This window comes from Rosa rugosa, chromosome 4 (assembly GCF_958449725.1).
Source record: "Rosa rugosa chromosome 4, drRosRugo1.1, whole genome shotgun sequence".
Lineage (NCBI taxonomy): Eukaryota > Viridiplantae > Streptophyta > Magnoliopsida > Rosales > Rosaceae > Rosa > Rosa rugosa.
In genome coordinates, this window is record NC_084823.1 from 56590361 (window position 1) to 56613702 (window position 23342).

General features: G+C 39.6%; 2 protein-coding genes across 3 annotated transcripts; one reads left to right on the top strand and one right to left on the bottom strand.

Annotated features, from left to right (window-relative positions):
* The first annotated feature begins 6354 nt into the window (after positions 1-6354).
* LOC133742634 (uncharacterized) lies at positions 6355-7341 on the top strand. The gene is made up of 3 exons (XM_062170321.1): positions 6355-6449; positions 6543-6618; positions 6754-7341. Exons 1-3 carry the CDS (start codon positions 6429-6431, stop codon positions 7098-7100), a joined length of 444 nt encoding a protein of 147 aa, XP_062026305.1. The 5' UTR covers positions 6355-6428; the 3' UTR covers positions 7101-7341.
* A 9078-nt stretch (positions 7342-16419) lies between these two features.
* Positions 16420-18275, bottom strand: LOC133706521 (protein FAR-RED ELONGATED HYPOCOTYL 3-like). 2 transcript variants are annotated; one of them, XM_062132063.1, is made up of 2 exons: positions 18079-18275; positions 16420-17969 (listed from the first exon to the last, which is right to left on the bottom strand). In XM_062132063.1, the coding sequence occupies exon 2, from the start codon at positions 17947-17949 to the stop codon at positions 16795-16797; it is 1155 nt and encodes a 384-aa protein (XP_061988047.1). In that variant the 5' UTR covers positions 17950-17969; positions 18079-18275; the 3' UTR covers positions 16420-16794. The 2 variants fall into 2 exon arrangements, with proteins under 2 accessions (XP_061988047.1, XP_061988048.1); XM_062132064.1 differs by having other exon boundaries at positions 16420-17762; positions 17835-18275.
* Positions 18276-23342: the final 5067 nt, after the last annotated feature.

The following is a 23342-nucleotide window of genomic DNA, read 5'->3' on the forward strand; positions in this document are numbered from 1 at the left end:
TTCCTTGTGGACAATAGCATGACATGTGACCAGCGTGTCGATGCATCAACCAATACCATAAAGTATCGAAATGGTCCGCATGATGGTTGAATAGGTCCACAAATTTCACCTTGGATTCTGTGCAAGAATGGTATATTTGCTTTGGTGTCCTTTGCATAGGATGATCTCGATCCTAACTTTGCTAAAGAGCAGGCTTTGCAGAACGAATGATGGGCTTTAGAAACAACCAATGAGGATTTTGGTTGAGCCACAAAATCACAAGTGACTTTAGAAGTAAAAGTTGGAGACAAAGGAGCCTTGGTGGCGTCAATGCCACCCTGAGGCCGCAGGGGGAAGGCGACGCCGGCCAAGGATGGCCGGATTTGGGGGTGAACGGCGCCGTGAGGCGCAGGGGCTCATTCGGTGTCCAAAAACCGAGTTTTACTTCTTTTCGTTCTGAAAAAGGGATATCCGTCTGAAGTCTTTAATATACGGATCATCATGTCACGACCTGGGTGTCCCAAACGGTCGTGCCAAAGCCTATATGTGTCGGAATCCCATAAATCATCTCTCATGACATGGTTGGATTCAATGACTCGAATAGTGGTTGCATACAACCCACTAGAGCGACACATAAGTTTCTCTAAGACTCGTTTATGTCCGTAGTCATTAGAGGTGATGCAAAGGAACTCTTGTCCATTCTCACAATGTGTTTCCACATGAAAACCATTGGCTCTTATATCTTTGAAACTCAATAGGGTTCTTCCTGCCCTAGGAGCATAAAGAGCTTCGGTGACATTTAAAATTGTGCCATTTGGCAATATAAATTGGGCTGGTCCTCGACCATGAATCAATTGAGATGATCCAGCCATCGTAGTCACAGAAGATTGAGTAGGCGTCATCTCAAGAAATAACTGCCTATTTCGAAGTATGGTGTGCGTAGTAGCACTATCCACGAGGCATTGTAGCTCTCCGGGAAACATACTTGAAATTAATAAAGTTCGAATCAAAATCGACACTTTATTTCAATGAAAGCCAATGATTACGTCAAAGTTTCTAAATTTAATCCAAAAAGGGTAATCAAGCTTAGACAAGTAGTAGTTACTCAATCCGTTTGGTAATTCCAATTTGGTTGTGACCAGGTAAGGTAAGGCGAGATTTTGGTGGAGCGTTGCTCACTTTTAAAACCGTTCTCTCAGTTCAAACCTTGCCTAGACATCACAATTACTCTTGAGTACGCCTAGTGAGAAAGAGTTATAACCACTGTCTTTGTTGATAGTTTCCAAATTTTTGGATATGGATTGAAACCAATGACGCTTATATGGTCAGATTTTTATGCTTACGAACGCTCTTAGTCCGTAGCCTACGAACGCTCTTAGTTCGTAAAAATCGATGCTCACGGACGCTCTTAGTCCGAAGATTACGAACGCTCTTAGTTCGTATGTAGCGTGAATCCCCACGATTCCACTTTGAATCGAACCCACGTTCTATGAAAGGTGGGATGAAGAAGAAGGGAGGTTTTTAAGTCCCCGAGAAAAAGAAGAAATATTTAAATTTCAAAACTTACTCTTGAATACTTACTCATGAATTTCAGAATTTGAAATTCTCAATACACGTGCGTGTTGATGCAGGCGTGTAGGATTGCAGACCTGCTATCGATCCTGGGTCGGGGATTGCAAACTATCTTTCAATCCCTGCTGTGTGGCCGATACAGGTCTGGCCGAGGTAAGCCGAGGAGCTGGCCGACAGATGCGTGCGCAGGGGCGCGTAGGCGCTGCAGGGGCAGGCACGCAGATGAGGCTAGCGTGGGCTAGGAGCTGCTGCAGTGATGCTTGAAGGTGGCAGCAGCGGTTTTCAAGGATTTTTTTTTTGTTGAAATTCGGAGCAGATCTGCCTCTGAACAGCTTTCACTTCGATTGGTGTACAGGTCTCAAAACAACTCCGATAATGCTGAAATTCTGAGGTCAGATAGTAGAGATAGAGACGAACAACTTTGATGAAGGAAGCATTTTGATATGAGGTCCCTATCAAGACGTTTCGGGGCTTGCAAGCAGACTGATCTGCACAGTAACTAGCTAGCGTCCTGCTGTGCAGCAGGGGCAGCAGGTGTGCGGCGATGCTGCAGGGGCAGTAGGCGGCACACGGGTGCGTAAGGGCTTCAGGGGCAGCGTGCATCGCAGGTGGGCAGCAGCGGCTAGTCTAGCACGGGCTAGGTGCAATTGTGAAAAGGTGATGTTGAAGAATTTTCTGGTTTTGGATTTTTGATCTCAAGGTTAGGGCTCGTGCTGATAACGTGTTTAAGTAAAATAGATTCGAGAGAGAATTGTAGAGAGATGTGTATTATTATTGAGAATAGGAGCCCTATATATAGGGATTACAAAGTACTAGTTCTAATGTTACAAGGAATACCAATCCGTGTAGGATTGGGAAATCTAGAACCTTCTCTCCTATTGCTACTCCTAGTTTGATAAGGCACACTAAATCGATATTCCTTCAACAGTTTTTTATTTTTCACTGATGGTTACAAGGAAGAGGCCAAAGTTTGCTCTCTATTATAATTAAAATGGGTTTTGTCCATTTACCCCATTTCTAGGGATTTTTTTCCCACTTACCCCATTAAGTTTTTTTAATTCTCTCTTACCCAATACACTCTAAGAGAGTCTTCCCTAATACCCCATTAAGATTTTTTTTTTGTTTTAATTTTTTTTTTAATACCATTTTACCCCTCACTCCTTTGTTACTTAGAGAGAGAGAGAGAGAAACCATAGGAGACTTTGCCGGAGCCAGTCACCGGCCGCCGGAATCCGGTCAACTTTCGCCGGAATCCAGTCACCGATCGCCGGATTCCGGTCACCGGCTACCGCCCACCGGAATTTGCTGAAAATCTCACCGGAAAGTTTTTTTTGCCCCCAATAGACATCTATTGCCCCCCAATAGACGTTTCGGTTACCGAAATGAGAACTAATCTTCCTAAAATTAGACAAATAAAACTTTGATTAAAGAAAAAAACAAAGAGATTATATCAATATAAAAACGTCTATTGCCCTTCAATAAACGTCTATTACCCCCCAATAGACATTCAAAACTTTTTTTCTTTTCCTTCTGTCCCATTCAAAAAAATTGGATTTGGGCACCCAGTCATCTCCCTTCTTCGCCGGTTGTAAAGCCTGGACCGGACCCCTAAGTTCGCAACTGTGATTCTTTACAACCTATGAACAAATCGATGATCTTCTTGTTCAAAACGACGACGATTCGATGCTGGAGCTTGAGTCCCCTGACCTCAGACTGAAACGACATGTCGTGGATGCCTAAGGGACTTGAGGTCGTCCCAGATCATGACTTGTTGGCCGGGGAGGCCGGGTCGGGTCCGCCTCCGACTATGGTGAAGATTTGGGTGGTGCCGAGCATACGGATTCGAAAGCATAAGTGGATTAAGAAGTGAATTAAGAAGAAGAAGAAGATTGCGAGGACCTGATCGGCGGTGGGAGAAGAAAACGAAGGCGGAGCAGGTTGGTCGTCGGAGCAGGCCAGGAAACTTGCAGTGAGACGAGGCGGCGTCGGAGTCGGTGGTGAGAGAGATATGAGAGAGAGATCAAGGTGAGAGTGAGCGGAGGGATGTCCGGCGAGATTGTCTTGGTCAGTCGGTGCCGGAAGTCGTTCGCCGTGGTGACCGAGTTGGAGAGAGAGAGAGAGAGATCGAGGTGACTCAGGTGAGAGAGAGCGCGTATGCAGATTGGGTCGATGGCACGATGTAAATTCATTAATTAGCTTAGGGCAAAATTGTCATTTTGTTTTAAATTGGGTTAGTGAGAATAAAAATCTGTTGTTGGGGTAAATGGAATAATTTTGATCAATTTTGGTGCTTTGGGTCAAGAACCCTAATTAAAACCCACATAGATACCACTCTCATTTTAAGATTGCTATGCACTGAATATGGTAGCTTAATTTTGCAATTCCTTTCCTTTTAGTATAAACTCGGTTTTCAAAAGCAAGTGGTAATAAACTGTATGTAGTTGATGGGTGTGTGTCTTTGGTCTCATATATAAGAGGTCAGGAGTTTGAGCCCCATCAAGGGTGGGAATGGGATGGGGTTTTTTTTTTTTTTAAAAAAAAAAAAAAAAAAAAAAACTGTATGTAGTTGACCCAATTAGGCAAGTTCATTAAGAAACTAATAAAGTAATACAGATTTAATGATGCAATTTAAGAGTTGTTAACTGAGCCAGTACAACCCAGGCACTCCCAGGAAAGAATGGCTTAAAAAATTCATCAAGTTTCGATCAGTGTGGCTGGAGTGATGACTTCCACGTACAATACACTATTAATAAGTCATAGCAGGTAATAATCATCACCAATTAGGAAATATGCGAGTCCCTTCCTTTTTCTTTTCTCTCATTTTGCTTGCTTTGCTAGCCACTAACCTGGCCATCCCATTGAGCTTTGGTACTGCAGGTAATTGGTGTGTACGTTTAATTTATATATGCACATATTGTTGGAAATCACTTTTCTAATTAAATTCACTAGTACCCTTATCTTCCTTGTTAGGTTGATTGATTTCCAATGCTAATTTTATATAGGATCATGTAAATCATACATATGATCTTCTGTTGTATAGGCTTTGGTTTTGGTCTTAATTGATTTGCTTTTCTATTAAACTTTAAGCAAAATTTGATTATGGTAAAAAGATCCTGTCGTTTTGGTCTAATTTCATCCTTATTAATGAGGCATTCAATCTGCACATACGAAGTGGAGGAAAGTAGAAAGAAGACATGTATTGCGAAGCCCACCTCCTCCTCCTCATCGTAGTCAGTTGGTGACTAATTTCAAGCCAAAACCAAGTGCAGTTGCTCCTTCACCTTCATCAAGAAGACGAGGTTACTACTCATGATTACATCATGAGATGTCATGTCTTTATTTCCATGTATTAGTGTTGTAGATCAAATTGCTTGCATAATTAGTCTGGTTAATTCCTTTGATTAACGATTCTGATCTCGCTATGATCCATTTGAAAATTCTTTAATGTTTAGAAAATGCAATGAAAATCAAAACCTGGAGATAATTTCACACTATTAATATGTTACTAAAAAAAAATCAAAACTGCCAGGAAATCTCCATGACTACCAATCCTACCCATTTTCATGATCCGCAAGACCAAGACCGAAACTTCAATTAATTTCACACCAAAAAACCTAACATGACCATGACATGATGATCCAAGTTGAAGAACAAAACCCTCATTATTCTGAATCCTATAATTCCCAATATATGGGATTCATTTCAAGACAACCCTTTTCATTATTTGAAGAGGTTTTCAAATCCTCATCATATAACTTAATATGAGAATACCAACTGTCATGATCATCAAACACAGAAGTACTGGAAAATGATGTATCCGGCGAAAGAACAAGAAAACCAACAAACGTACTACAAATTACCAGCAGTTTTTACTGGCTAAGTTGCAGGAAAAGAATGCCTTCAATTGATTGATTACTTGCAAAAGAGCATTGCTGATCGAAGAGCAGCAAGAGGGGCGAAATGAGTTGAATCGACTTCAGCATAAGCTCGCTCTATGCTCTTAAAAATATATGTGATGACTATAGGAAGGCTTTGAAGGCAACACAAAAGGCATTTGCGAAATAATTGATTTAGTTAACTGATTTGATAGTGAATCCCTGAATATCCATGTTAGCAGAGAATTATTGAAAGTTGTAAAGTGACTTTATAGCTCATAATGTTTAAGATAGTCAAGTGTGAATTAATCCCCAATCAAGAAAATTAAAGGTGGGAAATGGTGGTATACAAGTTTAACTTAAAAAACAATTTCATATTACAAAAGATAAGAACAAATCTTGGTATACACGTTTGAATACCCTCACCTATATCAATCACTTTCATCTTCACGCCCGCAAAAGCTTTCTCTAAAATAAGAACAAATCTTGAAGAAACTGGTTTTTTGACTAGAAAAATGGCTGATCTTTTTTAGTGCATTTTTAGTGCATACCAGTATACAAACCAAGGCAAGATTAAAGGAGAAAAAAAAAATCCATATCACATGAACTAGAATAAGATCACCTAACAAATGGAAATGACAGCTCTACAATTAAATTCCTGCAATGATGTCTACGCGGGGAATCAAAATGAAAATAAATTTTAAAATTAACCAACTTTAATTTTCTAGATTTCTTTCTTTAATGCCAGACTTTAATATGTTATAATTATTCTTGAAATATACTTAATCAATTCACTAAATTCACGAAGTCCAAATTACTTGCCGACAGAAATTTAAACGAAAAATAAAGAATAAACAGAGAGAGACAACCACATTTGCTATATAAATGTCACACCTTCCTGCCCCAGAATCCAACAGAAACCGTATAACCTAACTCCATTTCTTATCAGAAACCCTAGCTCATTACTGTTTTTTATCCTGAGGTGTTTCAAAGCTGCCAACAATGGAATCTCTTACTCACATGGTCAGTGTTCCATTTTCATTTCTTTGTTTCTCTTTATTAGGTATGTGAATTTTGGGTTTGCGGATTAATATGTGATAACGTCTTTGATTACAGACTTGTGGATTGAAACTGGACCTCTCATCTAATGGATGGTACAAGTACCTGACGAAATTGCTGAAAAACATCGCAGGTATGCTCGGAAACATCAAAACCCTAATTAAACATTAGTGTTTTCTAAAAGCCCTAGACAGGAATGAACTTATTCAAGGCTAAAGCAGGTCCATGGAACGTGTATTGATTTTATGTACGTGTTTGAAATGTTTAGGAGTCTCTTATCAGATAGATGCACAAGCAGGTATGGCATATATTTCCGGGAAAGTAAACGCGAAAAAGTTACTGGAGAGGATTGTCAAGGCTGGGGAAAAAGATGCTGCAGTTTGCTGGGTGAGGACCGGAGAGGAATATACAACTCCTTGTTATGGCAATGGGTATTATAATGACCAACAAAGACTATTATCATGTGATCCTTATAATAACTATAATTATATGGGATCATATGCTCCTACTACTCCTCCTCCTCTTCCTCCTAGTTACTACCCATCTTACGGTCACCATAATCCAATGACCCATTACTATCCCCAGTTACCTCCTCCTTATACATCTTATTATTGATATGAGAGGCTAGAGATGATTGATCTGAGCCGTTGATTGTATGCGTGGAACAACGACAGCGTTTTTTTACTGTGTCGGGGCTGATATACAAGACGGCCCTCCTGCTTAATATACAGAGTACCTGGCGAATACATAGTATTCTTCATTTTTGGTTTGAATGCTATGTATTGAACTAATACGTACAATAAATAAACATTGTGATGAATTTCTGTTTATTTTGATCTACCAAATATGATTTCTTGTTATATGTATTCATTTAATAATATATGGTGTGACCTCTGTCGATTCTGTTTATATTTGCTGGCTCATGAGCAAATTATTTCACCTTTGGATGTTCTGCAGGTAGTTAACTTTTGCAGGTACTGTATGTACACAAATCATGATTTTCCAGTGGCCATTTTAACCACCACGTGCTAATCAAGATTTCAGTTCCTAAAATCCCGGGTAATTCGAAAACTAAAATTCTCGGTAATTCAAAACTCCTTTTTCTTTCAAAAAAGAAAAAAAAATGTAATCGTTTCATTCGATCATCATAGGATGAGGCTAAGATTAGTCTGCATCCACATGTTTATAGGTGGTTGGCTCTTCTGTAAAGATCAAATCTTGTGCTGATCCTTATGATTTGGTGTTCTCTCGGTTAGGCATGAAATGTATTAAGGAAATGGAATCAGGTTCTAATATATTACGACGTCACTGCATCAAGCTAGAGGGTTTCAAGAAACTACTCATAATACAAATTCAAGCACAATACAAACTGCTTAGAGAAGCCAATCAGACTGCATATAGCAGAGTGACTAAGAACAAAACCAAACAAACCAAAATAGAAAGAAAATGCATAAAGTAAAAAACCCTACACCTATCCAACCCTAAATCAGGGCCACTAACTTGACAGGTTTTGATGCCTAAGACCTTCCTGGTGTACATCGCCACTCATCAACCAGTATACGGCTACAACCATGGATAGAAATGGTAAGAGCACCTATTCGAAGCAAACAAAAACAAAATAGGGCTTTGCTACTCTCCAAAGATCCACAACATGCCCAAACTAACAAAGAAATGTGAAAAGAGATTGGGCTAGCCCAGCCAAACCACAGAACAGCAGCTCAGCCAGACAAAGGCCCAATGGCCAAAGCCCACCTCCATCAACTCGTCTCCCTAGATCGACTTGCTACCAATCCTTCCAGAGAGTAGCCTCCCCTCATCATTCCGAAGGCCGGTCGCGTTGCTCCACCATCGCCGTGGTCAGATAAGACCTCGTCCCAACCTGAAAACAGGGAGCAAGCCACACCTCCAAACACAGAAACCCGTGCCTCAAAAGTTTCCTCCTCCGCCACTGCCACCACAAACCTCGGACGCCTCAGACCGGCATGAAAGAGTCTAAAGCGCACCAGAGCCTGCACCCTCGATCGCCTCAGCCGTAAGCCGCCGCGATTGGAGCCCTTACTGCCTCAACCTATTTTCCATCGAGCACTCCACCTAAATAGCGACGCCGCAAAACAAGAAGTCCGCACTCCGTCCCCTCGCTGTCTGGTCTGGGGACCGCAAGGTCGCCGCCGCCACCACACGAAACCCTAGATGAGTTTCGCCGCTCGAGATCGCTCCAAAAAGCTCAGAGGTATCCCTCTAGGTACAACAATCTACTTGTTATTTTGGCGCCTAAAGTGAAAATGTCATTGAAATTTGCATGCTTTATCGAATCAATCATTATTATTATTATTATTGTTATTAAGTGACATTAAGGTAAAACTATATGTAAAGAATAATGGCTCTCAACCCTAGTCGCCTTAGGCTGAGGCTTCAATTGCGATGTTTATTGTCAATCACTGTCTCAATCTATGCCAACTCTTTACCCGTTGGGGAGAGAAGTGGAAACTACCAAGAAGGCGTCGGCGGCAGACCTCCAAGGACGAGCCTCGTGAGCTTTCCTCCAAGCGGCAACGATGGCTTGCTCCTAGAAGCGAGTAAAGTTTGCGGCAATTGGCGGTATGGTGCTCCTGCATCTGCCGTTTCTGATGAATCGGATCTCCGACTTGCCTCAAGATGGGGGTGGATAGGAGGCTCGCCCTCGGGTTTGAACTTGAGGAGGCCTTGTTCTGGCGTCATCGAGCTCTGGGATCTGAGGAAAATGGTGAGGCCGGCGGTTCATCGCCGAAGCAAACTTGTAGAGGAAGAAGAGTCTGATGACAGTGGTTGGTCTCGGCCGCGTCGGGGGCGTCTCAAGGTGGACTAAAGTCTTGCTGATTCTCGGTGTTGGATTAGAGTTTTGCGAGATCTGAATTCAGTCGTGGATCCGGGTCGGAGACGAGATGGCCTGCATCTTGTATGTGTGGCGGAGGTGGAGGCCGTGACAGTGATTGGAGCAGGAGTGGGTATGCTCATTCTGGGTTGGGTGCCAAGATCAGTTCAAGGCCCAACTCGATTGGGCGGCCCAAATCTGCTGTATGGCCCAGGTCAAGTTTGCAGCCCAATTCTGGGAAGCGTTGCCTAGATCATTTTGGGTGCTCAAAACAGATTGGGTGTCAAGACTGTGGATTTTGGCCCAAGTTTGGACCAAACAGGCAGGCTCCGGCTTACTAGGGTTTCGGTTATGGGATCCTGGTGGAGGGTATGGGCTCATAAGGCTTTTCTTTAGCCTTCCTTTTAAGTCTTTTATGTACTATGCTTATTTACTATGCAATCATTTCGATCATAGTAAGATAGGCCTGTTTAGAATAAGTGATCATGGATGTTCGTTAATGAGTGGTATTAGATATATATACCACGTTTTCTTATTGCCCTCTGTTTTTCAAGGCAGTGGAAAGGTATGTAATGTACTGCTCTAGCTTGAGACTATTAATGAGAAATGTTGAATTTCATTCAAAAAAAAAAAAAATGTAAAGAGGCCATGATTTCTATTGGGACCTCCAAATTTGCTCATTTGACCTCTATATCTTTTGAATTAATAAATTACATATATATCCTCTTGTAAAATGATAATTATAGACAATGAATTATAATCAACGTTCAAGGTTTGGTTGGAGGATGAGCTTTGGGTGGGAGATGGTGGTTTTTAGTTTTTTTATTTTTTTATGTTCCGTGTTTTTTTTTATTTATATCAATTTATGTAACCTTTCATTTTTATTTTTGAATAACCTTTCATTTTTTATAAGGGTTAGAAACATAGGAATCATGTCTAACCGTTTGATTTATGACTGCTTGATCAATTTATGTGTTATGACCGTTTGATTCATGATTTAATTAAAGTTCTAGAAATTTATTTTGGGCATTTTTTAGGTTTGCATGCAAAAAAGAACCAAAAAATAAAAAGGAATGGATGTGTATTTAGTGAATTAGAGGTATAATGAGTATATTTTATTTTTTTGTACGTGAATAATATAACTAAGGTTATTTGAGGAATTCAAAAAGAGGTTTAGTGAGCAAATATTTGTATTTAAAAGCACAAACGAGGTGTAAAGATTATGAGAGGTCAAATGAGCAAATTTAGAGGTCTCAATAAAAACTCTCATATGTGAAGATTTAGTGATTTTCTGTAGAGAAATAAAAAGAATGAGACTGAGCAAATTAATTAAGAAAATCAGATTAATTGGGGTATGCGTGTGTTAAAAATCACAATCCCAAGTAGACAATTGAGCTTAATCGGCAACATCGGCATCAAGTGGTTCTTACTGCTTTTTGGTGTACGGGATGATCCAAATGTAGTTTGGGTTCAGGTCTAGTTGGTATACCCAGCGTTTGAGATTCACAGGTGGTCGAGGTGGTGTATCGTAGGCAACGTTCCTGGATTGGTGGCGGCAAGGATTGTGGCTGGGCTAGTTCTGTTGGGCATTGGGCTAGTGCTCGAAATGTGTTAACAGAGTAGTCTTTTTTGTACTATTCTATACCCAAGTTAGGGGCATATTAAAGCCAATGAATCTTTCATTTAAAAGAACAAATTGAGCTTGATGAATTTGAGTCAACATATTCAAAAGGCCTTATATAGTCAAAGTCATCAAAGACTTTTTTTTTTAAAGGCCTTATATAGTCAAAGTCATCAAAGACTTTAGTAACCAACTAAATTCAAAACTATCGTCCTCTTTCATTTAAATCTCTCGTATTGACCTTATCAAAAATCCAACTATGTACTAGTACTAATAACACCGCTTTAAAGTGAAATTGGGTCAAATCCAACGCGGTTTTGTATTGCTTGCTTGAAGTACGTCCTTCCCAGCAAAGATCAAGAAAACACATAGAGAAGGAGACAAGTTAAGATCCAATTAGCTAGAAAGTACATCGATCTTTCATTGAAATATCGAGTAAGATATGGGGCACCTCTCGTGCCCTTTGATCCGTATTCTGAATCATGCTCGTGATATTCAGTTCTTCATTCTTGTCCATGCAAATATGCAATCAGTTTACGCAGGTAATTGATTTATTTCTCAGTAGGTTCATCTAATTAACATGAAGGCGGAGTCATGAAACTAATAACGTACTAAGGCTAGGTATATATGCAAGAAATTAAGTGCCAAGTACGTAGTAATTAATAATTACATGGATATATGAAGATTTTTGGTGTTAAAAATAACTGAACGGTGAGGGAGACATGGAGATGCTGATGATTCCAGGAGACGTACAATCCGAAAAAAACTAGCCGGCCAGTTTAAGTATGGAAAATTGTACGGTACTTAATGTATTAATATATTAAGTAGACTAAATTTGATACAAATATAGACTGACTCTATACATAAGTAGACTAGTTTGACTTGATCTCAAATTAGTCTATCTCTGTATCGAGGTAGTCTACTTATGTATCGAACTAATTTACTTGATGTATCGTACCCGTAGACGAACCCTAGCTTTAAGTATTGCAGAACAAAAAGAAGTATTAATTGTAGACTTTGGAGGATTAATGAACCATGCATATACTTTCGAGGAATACACACACACACACCAATAGTACTCCATATCCATCAATAAATTGATTAAAGACTACATGCGTCTTAGGACTTGGCATCCTAGGGACATCCACAAGTAGCTTCTGTCTTGTATCCACTATATGATATGGAGGTGTTAATTCATTGATTGGCACCGCCCCGAGCAGCTACACAAGTGAGGAATTTGGCCTCAGTAAACATATATAGTACTGCCCCCTTGGACAGCTCATGAACAAGCTCTAAAGGTGAAGAATGAAACCGGTCGAAATAAACAAACTGCATGGAGCTGCAACTTATTACGTAACAATGGTTGAGTTTGTTAAGCAAGCTTCATCAAGTACTGCAGTACTTCCACAAGTCAATGAAGACCAGTTTTCATCCCTTATTTGGGCAGAGTACCTTTTGCTAGAGTATATATGCACGTACTATGAATTATTTGATGAATGGTGTTTAGAGGCATGCGTTACGTTCCTTGAACTTTCTATCACCTCTATATTTGATGATCGTGTGCTAGAAGTTTTCATGAAAATTTGGGTGGGAAGAACATGTCTTCAAGACCGCGGATATGCATCAAAGGATCTTCCACTTTCATCTACAAGTTGTTCATAGTATTGGTACGTGGAGCATGTTTGTTTTTGCTAGTGAAGGTGCTAAAGAATGAGCATTTTTTTTTGTTGGTTACAAAAAGTTCAGGTAAGAGGGAGACTTCCCTACACTACCAGATCAGGGCAAACCTACGACCTTAACCTAACAGGACTTACGAAACTGGCCAGTGTCTCAGCTCAGCCCATTGATATGAAATTATGCAGGACATTTTTTAGATTACCCACCAACAAAGGATAGTCGGCAACGGGATTCAAACTTAGATGGGAGCTCCAACACAAGGCCGTCATTACCAACTAAACCAACCTTTGTTGGCACAAAAAAAGAAAAAGAAGAATGAGCTTTTAATTGCGAAGCTTTTTATGTGATGAGAGCGCAGGTCACTTTTGTTAAGTCACATGCAGGTCACTTTTTTTTTTGCTCTTTCAAACCCGTTTCAAAAAGAGACGTTAAAAAACACAAACAGCAGCGTTAGTCAGACTCTGACACCTACACCCTAGACCTATCAATTCGTGGCTGTCGTTCGGCCACGTCAGCAGGTGACCCTCACCTAGGTGAATAGCAGATTTTTCGCTGATGAAAAGGTAAAGGCAGCCGTGTTCCCCTGGTCAGCAGCTGACCATGGGGAATTTGGTCACTCACCGTCCGATTTCAATCGGACGGTTGACAGCTAAGTGATGAAATCTGAGATGAGAGCTGTCAACCGTCCGATTTCAATCGGACGGTGAGTGACCAAATTTCCCATGATCAGCTGCTGACCAGGGGAACACTACTGAGGTAAAGGAGAACCAAAAGTCAAGGTTAGTCTCAAGGTCTATGCAACGTGAGAAAGACGGGCTATGACTTGAAAATGGAACCCAATTATTAATGTAGAGCTTCACAAGTAACGTGAATTTCCAGTTGGGAAAGTACGTTTCACCATCATTGATTCCGAGCACTCTGAACTATACTTGATAGTGACTACTAGACCGCATCCACTTGAAATTTCGAAGTAAATCAGGGAAATCTTAGCTGGTGTTGATTGTTGAAGGTAAGTGCGTAAGGCTACTGAAGTTCGAGGAGCCAAGTAATTAAGACATCTCGTTTCTTTATTTGAGGTTTATGGCTTGCATAAATTTGGCACAGGTCATGATTTTGCATTCATACGTAAGTATGGATTTCTTTAAAGAAATAAAAAGAAAGAAATTATAGGGGGGTGAAATTTGCACCCCCATATTTGCAAACCACACCCATTTTAATTTTTTTAATAATATTTCATCTCAAATATTTTTGAACTTCCTAAAATGCCCTCAAAAGTCATATTTTCTTTTGACTCTGCTCTCTCTCTCTCTCGTTCTCTTTTCCAAAATCACGACAACACTTCCTCTTCTCTCTTTCTTCTCCAGACAATGACAACTCCTCTTCTCCATTGAAAATTGACCAACCTCAACCTTCGTCTTTCCAAACCAGGTCAAATCCCAACTTTTCTCTTTGCTATCTCACTATATCTACTCTAATTTCATGTTTAACTTTGCTTTTATCTTCTGCAATTCAATTGTTCTTATTGTTCCTTCTCTTCTGGCTCATATCAAATTGCACAAGTTTCTTTCTTTATGATTTGTGGGTAATATGTTTGCTGATAAATTGAGAAATTTGGAGTCCTTATTGCTTTTCAAAATCCTTTCGAAATTTGGAGATTGAAAAAATTGGGTTGCTTTATGCCTTTTGGGTTAGTCAGAAATTTTTGCTTACTTTCTTTCTTTTGATTGATGCATTCTGTTTTTTTTGTTATGCATGTGTTAGTGGTAGTCATATTTTGTTCTGCACATTGTTATACATACTATTCTGGTAAGATTTAGGAGATGGATGACTTCCTGGTATGAATAGATTCTTTGAACTTGATGAATTCTTTTTATGCGGTTAGGCAAATTGAATTCTGTGAATTACTTTCCGGTATGTTACTAATAGGATTATTGTGAGTTTGGCTCTAAATTGAAAACAAAATAAGGTAATCAATAAGGAATGAATGTAGTGTGAGAGAAATTAAGAATAGTGAATGATGGAAAGAAATTGTTCATGTGTATTTGAAAGTAGTGCCTGTACATACCTCCAATAATATGGAGTATTTGCTATCTCACCAAGCATAAGTAACTCCTACTTTGGGACATCCACGAGACATGGCAAGGCCCAACCACGACATCCATCGTGTAGCCCTATGTTCAAGCTACACCACGGTATCCGGAAGTCGCAAATCCGCCTCCGGGAAGCCACGTTCCCGCCCTTGCCAAGATGCCCTCACAACTAGGCTTTCTAGACTAGAATTGTGTGGTTGCTTGTCCCACATCGAAAAACATGTAAAGGAAGAGCATTCCTTCATCTATAAAAGGAATGCCTCCTCCCACAACTCAACACATTCATTACATCTCTTGTAATCTTGTTAGGCCGCAAGGCTCGACACACTAGTATAGCTTTCAAGTGGACGTAGTCTCCCGCTCATGCGGAGGCGAACCACTATACTTCTTGTGTCTCTCTCTCTATCTCTCTTTATTTATAGCTAACTAGGATCCCCACGGATCACTAACGTTAACAGTGCCAATATCAGTTTACCCTTTTCATGCAATTTCTTATCTTGCTGGAAAACCATTCTACTTCCTGTACAGCTCAACAGGTCATAGTAATACAGTTTGATAAATTTTGTGATTATTGACTTAAGTCATGAAATCTTTTGGAGAAATAAGGTCATCTCTTCATCAAGTGCAGTGTAATCGGCAAGAAATAATTACAAAAAAAACAAAATTCTCTAAGATTATCAAGTTATTTGAGTAGTGTAAATAGCGGGTTTCATGGTTGTATCAGTCATGGAATTTTCTTTCTTGAATTTATATGTAGGCAGCATGTAGGGAGTTGTCCTTGTTTTATTCGAAGTGCCTATGTGCCTCATGAGACCGGGAAGGAGAGAGAAAAAAAAAACAGTTTAGAAGGATAGTATGATGTTTGAATCATAAGCTTATTGACTGTGCGTAGTGGAGTTTGACAGAATAAGATTCTTTTCATTCAACTATGTTTTAATTTTGTCAGTGAGATCCAAAAGTTTGCCTGATGAGCTGGTTTCCACTAATATACAAAGTAACAAAACTGCAGACCCAAAAGTTTGCTTCTTGTTGGTTTGGATTGCAGCTGGGCATATCATTCTTGTTGGCCTTCGTGACTATCAGGATGACAAAGCTGATTTGATTCTCAAGTACATGCCTAATGAGCCTAGGCTGCTGAAGATTAGGATGAAGGTGGTGCTGATGCATGGAGTTTGAAGATGAAGATATTGATAAGATTTAGTGTTTGCATATCAACTTTTTTCAGTGTTATATGTTAGCTTTACCGATTTGGGGGTTATTGACACCACCCTAAGTGAAACTTGGATTGGCAGCTGGTACTTTATGGTTTTGTGTTTTGCGTTTCCAGATGGGCAATTTGTCAGGTTCCATGTACTTTATGGTCATGTTTTTCATACTTCTCTTTAACCTTAGATAAAAGACTACTAAATGGATCTTTATGATCCAAGCTTGCACGATGATCATTAGTGAATGATCTAGTGTCAATCCTCCATTGCTCATGAATCTGATTTAAAGGCAGCACTTCAATCCTCATCTCCTTGATCATGTGCACATATGGAAGACCCATGGTTTTGGAAAACTGGCCCTTGCATTGGGATGAATAGTCTTTGGTATTTGCCAACAAATATTGCTTTTGTAACTCAAACAAAGCATAGAAATATACCTTATTAATCACCTCTTTAAAGAAAGGGATGCAAAGTTTTTGAGGAACACGAATCTTTTCACTTGCAAGTTGAGTTCTAATTTCTTGAAACTGATTTTGAATAGTAAGACAAATATTTTCCTTCACTTCACGGAGACCACCAGTAGAAACTTGAAGATATTTCTTTAAGGTTCCATGTGCACCTTCTGCTCTAGAAGTAACATTATTACCAAAGTGTGAAATCTGTCCGGTCCATGCAAATACAAACCTCTCTTTCCATGGAAGCCAAGTATTGCCAATGTAAGTCAGAACGGAAGCATAGTCTTTGTACTCAATTTGAAAACAGTTCCAAGCTTCAATAAACATTGACACGTCCCAAGACTTTACAAGGGTACTCCAAGAAGACATAAAACCAACCCAATCTGCATCTTCCTTAATTAAACTGACCCTTACAATGTGCAAGAATATTTTTTTTCAATATGCCATATGCATAAAAGATTAGGAGTCATCGGAAACACAACTTGTACTGCGTTCATTAATGCCAACTCTCTATCAGTTATAATCGCCAATGGATGATTACCATCTCCCAACAACTTACTGAACATTTCAAGAGCCCACTGATAATCCTGTTGTTCCTCTTTTTGCATGAAAACAAAACACAAATAGAATGATGTGTTGAAACTCGACACTCCTACAATCTCAAGTAATGACATCTTGTACTTATTTGTCTTATAAGTACAATCCATCACAAAGACATTAGAGAAGCTTTTAGTCAACTCAATGGAAGTAGGATGAGCAAAGAATAGATGAGTCAAATGACCAGAGTGATCATATTTGACATTATGAGAAAAACCAACACCACCAAGCTCATCTAATAATGCTTGAATAATCGAACGCCCACCTAGACTCTCCCTCCTAAACTGAGCTGTCTTGCTATATATATTTCTGGAAACAGCTAGAAGATCAGGATTACTTTGTCGAAGCGAAGAGAGAATTTGACGTGGTTTTATGCCAGCCCGACTCATTTGTTCAACTTGTAAGGCTTCCTCTTTAGTAAACCGACGACAATATGGATGTCCAACCATGTCAGTGGAAGGCTCATGGTTATGTAACAAGCCACTTATCTCGACCTTCCACAACCCTTCAGCTGTCCTTCTTCCCACAATTTTGAAAGGGCAATCTATCCAACGAGAAGCTGAATTCTTTTTCTTCTCCTCAAGTGCAGAGCAGGTTCGATAACAACCACCTCTATCACAACCAATAGCCACATCTCTATTGCTTCTAGATCTTTTGATTACCATAACATACCCCTGCAGCAACCCAATCTTACGAATAGCACTGACAAGGTCTTCTCGATTTTCAAAAAATTTCGTCGATAATGAGAGGAATTCATCATAAACATCAATCATAGAGGGGCCTTCAAGTAAATCAAAGAAAAACAAAATAATTAGCTCTAAACATAATAAAAGTGATAGCACATAATACTTACCATTGACAATGGGGACTTCAATGATACTAGACGGGTGATTTGATTGTAAGACTTCTTCCATATCATCTGAAGACATAGAAATTTGCAACCCAGCATCAAAGGGCTCTTCTTCCATTGTACTGACCTCCTCAGCAGCTGATTTTGAGCATAAAAGAAATCTAATTTTTTCAATCTCTAAATTTTGAAAGGATTTCGAAAAGCAATAAGGACTCCAAATTTCTCAATTTATCAGCAAACATATTACCCACAAATCATAAAGAAAGAAACTTGTCCAATTTGATATGAGCCAGAAGAGAAGGAACAGTAAGAAAGATTGAATCGCAGAAGATAAAAGCAAAGTTAAACATGAAATTAGAGTAGATATAGTGAGATAATAAAGAGAAAAGTTGGGATTGTGACCTGGTTTGGAAAGAAGGAGGCTTGAGGTTGACCAATTTTCAATGGAGAAGAGGTCGTTGTCTGGAGAAGAAAGAGAGAAGAGGGAGATTGTTGTCGTGATCCAAAAAGAGAGAACGTGAGAGAGAGAGAGAGAACGCGAGAGAGAGAAGAGTCAAAAGAAAATCTGGCTTTTGAGGGCATTTTAGGAAGTTCAAAAATATTTGGGATGAAATATTATTAAAAAATTAAAATGGGTGTGGTTTGCAAATATGGGGGTGCAAATTTCACCCCCCAAATTATAATGGTATTCGAGGAAATTACATTTCAGAGTATTGTAATTTTCAAAATGTAAACCATTGTTTGATGACATCAAAAATGTAAACCGTTGGATTAAATGAGCTTATTGATCTTAATTCAAGCAGACAATTCAGCTTCATGAATTTGATTCGGGCCTTCTGCAATAGTCTTCTAGACCGATATCAGGTAATTGGGGTTATCAGCTAAATTCAACCTCAATCTCTCCTCTAATAAATAGTTTTACAAAAGTAGTCCAAAATGCACGTCATGACTAGTTACAAAAATAAATGACCGATCATCAATGGTGCATAAAGTCTGCCAACGCGGTTTTTTACAAAGACCAATTCACATAATTTCTAACACACCATTATTTTCCTATATATTGTACATATATTATTCTAGGCCTGGGCACGGTCCCAGCCCGGCACCCAATTTGCAAGGCCCGGGACCGAGCCCGAATTTTTCGGGTCGGGCTCAAATTTCGTTTTTAAGTTTCAGGGACCGGAAAGGCCCGGACCGAAAAAAACCGGGCCGGTCCTCGGGTTTTTTCGGGCCCAAAAGACTAAAAAAAAAAAAAAAAAAAACAGATCTTGCTCCAAACCCATTCCTCCACCCTCCAAACTTCCAAAGCCACCTAACCACCACCATTGAGAGAGAGAGAGAGAGAGAGAGATGTTTTGGGGTTGAGTAATAGAGAAAAACTAGAGAGAGAGAGATTTTGGGGTTGAGTAACGATAGAAGAAGAATTAGGAATTTCTCTACAATTGATCTAATGGGGAAGGACCGAAGGAGGGCTAGGGAGAGAAGGGAAAAGAAAAGAAAAAAGACAATGGAGGCCTTTGGGGAAAAGAAGAAGAAGAAGATAAGAACTTAAGAAGAGAGAAGAAAAAAACGAAAAAGAAAGAAGGGGGGGGGGGACTGGAGAGGGACGGGAAAACTGAAAAGAAAGAAGAAAGAAGAAAGAGAATAAGAGAGAGTCAGAAAAAGGAGGGGTGGGACCCTGGGAGAATTAGAGTAGAGAAGAAGAACGTGGAGAGAGAAGGAGGAAAAGAAAAGTTGGTAGGAAGACTAATAAAACATATAAAAATATTTGTTAATTAATAGTCGGGCCCAACGGGCTTTATTATATTTCAAAACCTCAAACCGGGACCGGACCGGGTTTGAGCCTGTTCGGACCGGACCGGAGAATGTTACCAAATTTTTTTTGCAAACCCGGACCAAACCGGACCGAACCGGGCAGTCCGGGCCGGTTTTTCGGGCTTACGGGCTTTTTCGCCCCCTATATTATTCAATAAGTTGAGAGAGCCAATTAGCTAGCAGTACATCGACCTTTCGTTGAAATATCGATTAAGATCGAGATGGGCCTCTCATGCTCTGTGATCCGTATTCTGATAATCATGCTCATGATTTTCAGTGCTTCATTCTTGTCCATGCAATCAGTTCACGCAGGTAAACGATTTTTCTCTCTCTTCTAATTAGCATGAACTTGGATTTGCAGGCATATTATTGTTTATTAGTTGACAACCATTTTCACTACTAGCTAATAGCTATACATATCTAAGCTAGCTGGAAGCTGATGAGCTCGATCAGTTTGAATTAATGATCATTGATCGATCAGCTACAGTAACTCTCTTGAGATTAAGCATACCGTGCATATGCATGAAAGTTAATCTGGGAATCAAACAACATCGAAAAACAATCTGAAACTCTTAATTTAGCCAGAACAGATCACAGAACAGGCTAAACGCTCAGCTTTTCATTATAGATTAGAACATATTTGATTGAGTAATATATAACGCACGGTCAAGTTTATTGATTGCAGATCCAGCACCAAGAAAGCTAGGAGCAATTCCCAGTCCTCCACCTCCACCGAGTAGCGCCATACCGCATGGCCCTATTGGTTGATTGCAAATTATAAATAGGGAAAAAGATATAAACAGTACCTGAGGTAAGACCCATTCTAAATTTTTGTACCTAACTTTTGGAAACTATCATTTTAGTACCTGGAGTACCCAATCCAACCCAATTTTCGTACACGCCGTCCATGACGACGTTAACTCTTATGACAGCTGGCATGATTTAAAGAGGCCACGAGAGGAGCAAGTTAACGCCGTTATGGACGGCGGGTACGTATGTTGGGTCGGACTGGCTATTTGGGGTACCAATGTGATAGTTTCGGAAAGTTGGGTATGAAAATTTAGAATGGACCATAGTTGGAGTACTGTTTATATTTTTTTCCCTTATAATTAAACGTACTTTACTTTGCCAAATTTTGTTAAGGTAATCGACTACGGGGCCCGGGGGCGTAGCCAATATAGGGCGAGAAGGGTCAGATGACTCCTCTCAATTTTTGAAAACTGTTCCTGATTGGCTTAAATTTAAGCATCTTTGATATAAAACTAAACCTGATTGGCTGAGATTTTGGATTTTAGTTGACCTTTTGTGAGAAGATCGGCTCATTGGTCTAGCTGAACTTTTGGGCCTACTTTCTTATGATTAGCTTCACATATTTTAATACATTTATTTTCCAACAAAGTCTTCTTTGTATCAAGACTAAGTTACCTTATTCGAAAAAAGAAAAAAAACTTTCACAATGAGTATAATAACACATTAGACTATTCTTTTTCTTATATTTTTACTAGGCATCTCAAAAATTTTTGGGATAAATCAATTCAATGTAATATATTCATCTTTTAAATTGAAGCTATTTTGGTGGACAAATATTGTAACTAAATGAAGTATTAATTATCCGATAATTCTTTAACATATAAGGTAATTTGGCTATTAAAATTTTGACCTCCTCGATATAATTTCTAGCTATGCCACTGACGGGGCCCTTTGCCAAATTTTATTAAGGTGATCGACTACGGGGCCTTACGATTCCATGATATATTTAATAAAGTAATATGAGATTCACAAATTGACAATTGATGGAGTTACCCAAATTCTTATAAACTTATAAGAAAAGTTATATTTTTCCAATGTGGGAGTTATATATATATATATATATATGGCTTCTCAGGTGCGGATATCCGCACTTTTTGCTTAGGTGCGGATTTCCGGTTTGTACCCACTTTCCGATCACATTTTCACATCTTAACCGTTCAGTTTTTAGGTCCTAATGTATAGATCACCTCTGAAAAATTTCAGCCAATTTGGTGATCGTTAAGGCATTCAAAACTGCAAATTACAACAATATATACGAACGGTTCCAGTTCGACAGATTCGGTTCGTTCGTGTAAATTGCAGTTTTGGATGCCTTAACGATCACCAAATTGGCTGAAATTTTGCAGAGATGATCTATACATTAGGACCTAAAAACTGAACGGTTAAGATGTGAATGTGTGATCGGAAAGTGGGGAAAAACCCAAAATCCGTACGTTTTTGCTTAGGTGCGGATATCCGCACCTGAGCAAGGTTATATATATATATATATATATATATATATATATATATATATATATTGTTTGAATAGAAATTGATATCATTAGGATCAATAGCCGGCATTCAGCCAATGGCTATAGTCTAGCTGCACTTACAAAAAGATAGCCGGCAAGAAAATCCGGAAACCCTAATCTAAGCTAAGGAAACTCATTACAAGTCGATGATAAGCTTGCTATAATTAGCGAGCTTATAGACAAAGAAACTCTAAGTCTTCTAGGGCAAAATCATAGTCTAGCCTCCCATTAGCCAATCATGCAATTGTGGTACCAATAGAAAACCACTTCCTAGCCAACAAATATGAGCAACTCCTTATCCATAAGCCGCTTGAAATTCAATCTTATTCCAGATAATTATCAACTCCTGCAGAAGTTATGCTTCGAAACGATTGGTCATGTACCATACACTGACCCACTTGCCTAAGAAGGTTCACCTCTTAGGCCAGGCCCACCCTCATCACTAAGTGACAAGTGACCCTTACAAGCCCACAAAATAGGACCCAACAACCCGAATTTGAGCCAAAGCCCAAAGACCCCATGTTACGTCCCGTATCTCAATTTACCGGTCTACTAGTCATTTGGATGGTAAACAGGAATTACTTTCACTTTTACTTTGTTTTAATACTGTTAGTGGCCCTAAATAGTTGACTTTTTGTTCGGGTCAAAATTTGAGAAAATTTCATTCATGAAAGTTGTAGAGGACGTTAAACCGAGCCCGTGTATATGTGGTACGTAAAAATCGGAGTTCGTATGCAAAAGTTATAAGCAAAAATGTGAAGTTACTGTTTAAGGTAGATTAGTATAAATTTGAAAAGTTACTGTAGCCGGGTAACTTTTCTTTCTTCTCTCTCCTTCCCCCGTGCTCTCTCTGTCTCTCTTCTGCAACTCTCTCTTCCTCCACCTCTAGACCACCACATGGCGAGCTACGAGCATCGATAGACTCGTCTCCTCCTCCTTAACACGCATGTGGGAGTTTTTTACGGCGATTTGGCCGGAAATGTGGAGATCGAAGCCAACACTTTTACTGTAGCAAATTGGTCAACGCCGATTTCCGGCCACCTCCGATCATAAACCCAGGTCCGTTAGAAGCGCCTTGAGCCACTCTTCATGCTCGCCAAGTTTCATAACCCAGATCGAAGCATGGAGGAAGAAAGCATAATTAGAAGATTTTACTGTTCACTCGGGTTCAACCTTCTCCTTAATTGTTGAGGTATTTCTACTAATTTTCTGACTTTGTCACAGTTGAGGAAATTAATGTGTGTGTTGAGGAGGTGCTACTACCAAAGTTTGGCAGCCATTGGAGTTGGTGGTAGTGGCGGCGCCGCCGCCACTGTGGGCGGCGGTAGCGGCGGCTAGGGTAGCTTTTTAATTTCAATTTCTGGCTAGTTGAATT

What these genes read in the sequence shown, in the direction of transcription:
- LOC133742634 (XM_062170321.1), top strand. Translation starts at nt 6,429, where the DNA reads ATGGAATCTCTTACTCACATG. An exon ending in TGGAATCTCTTACTCACATG is followed by an intron (nt 6,450 to 6,542) that starts GTCAGTGTTCCA and finishes CTTTGATTACAG; the next exon opens with ACTTGTGGATTGAAACTGGA. An exon ending in ATTGCTGAAAAACATCGCAG is followed by an intron (nt 6,619 to 6,753) that starts GTATGCTCGGAA and finishes TGAAATGTTTAG; the next exon opens with GAGTCTCTTATCAGATAGAT.
- LOC133706521 (XM_062132063.1), bottom strand. Translation starts at nt 17,949, where the DNA reads ATGGAAGAAGAGCCCTTTGATGCTGGGTTGCAAATTTCTATGTCTTCA.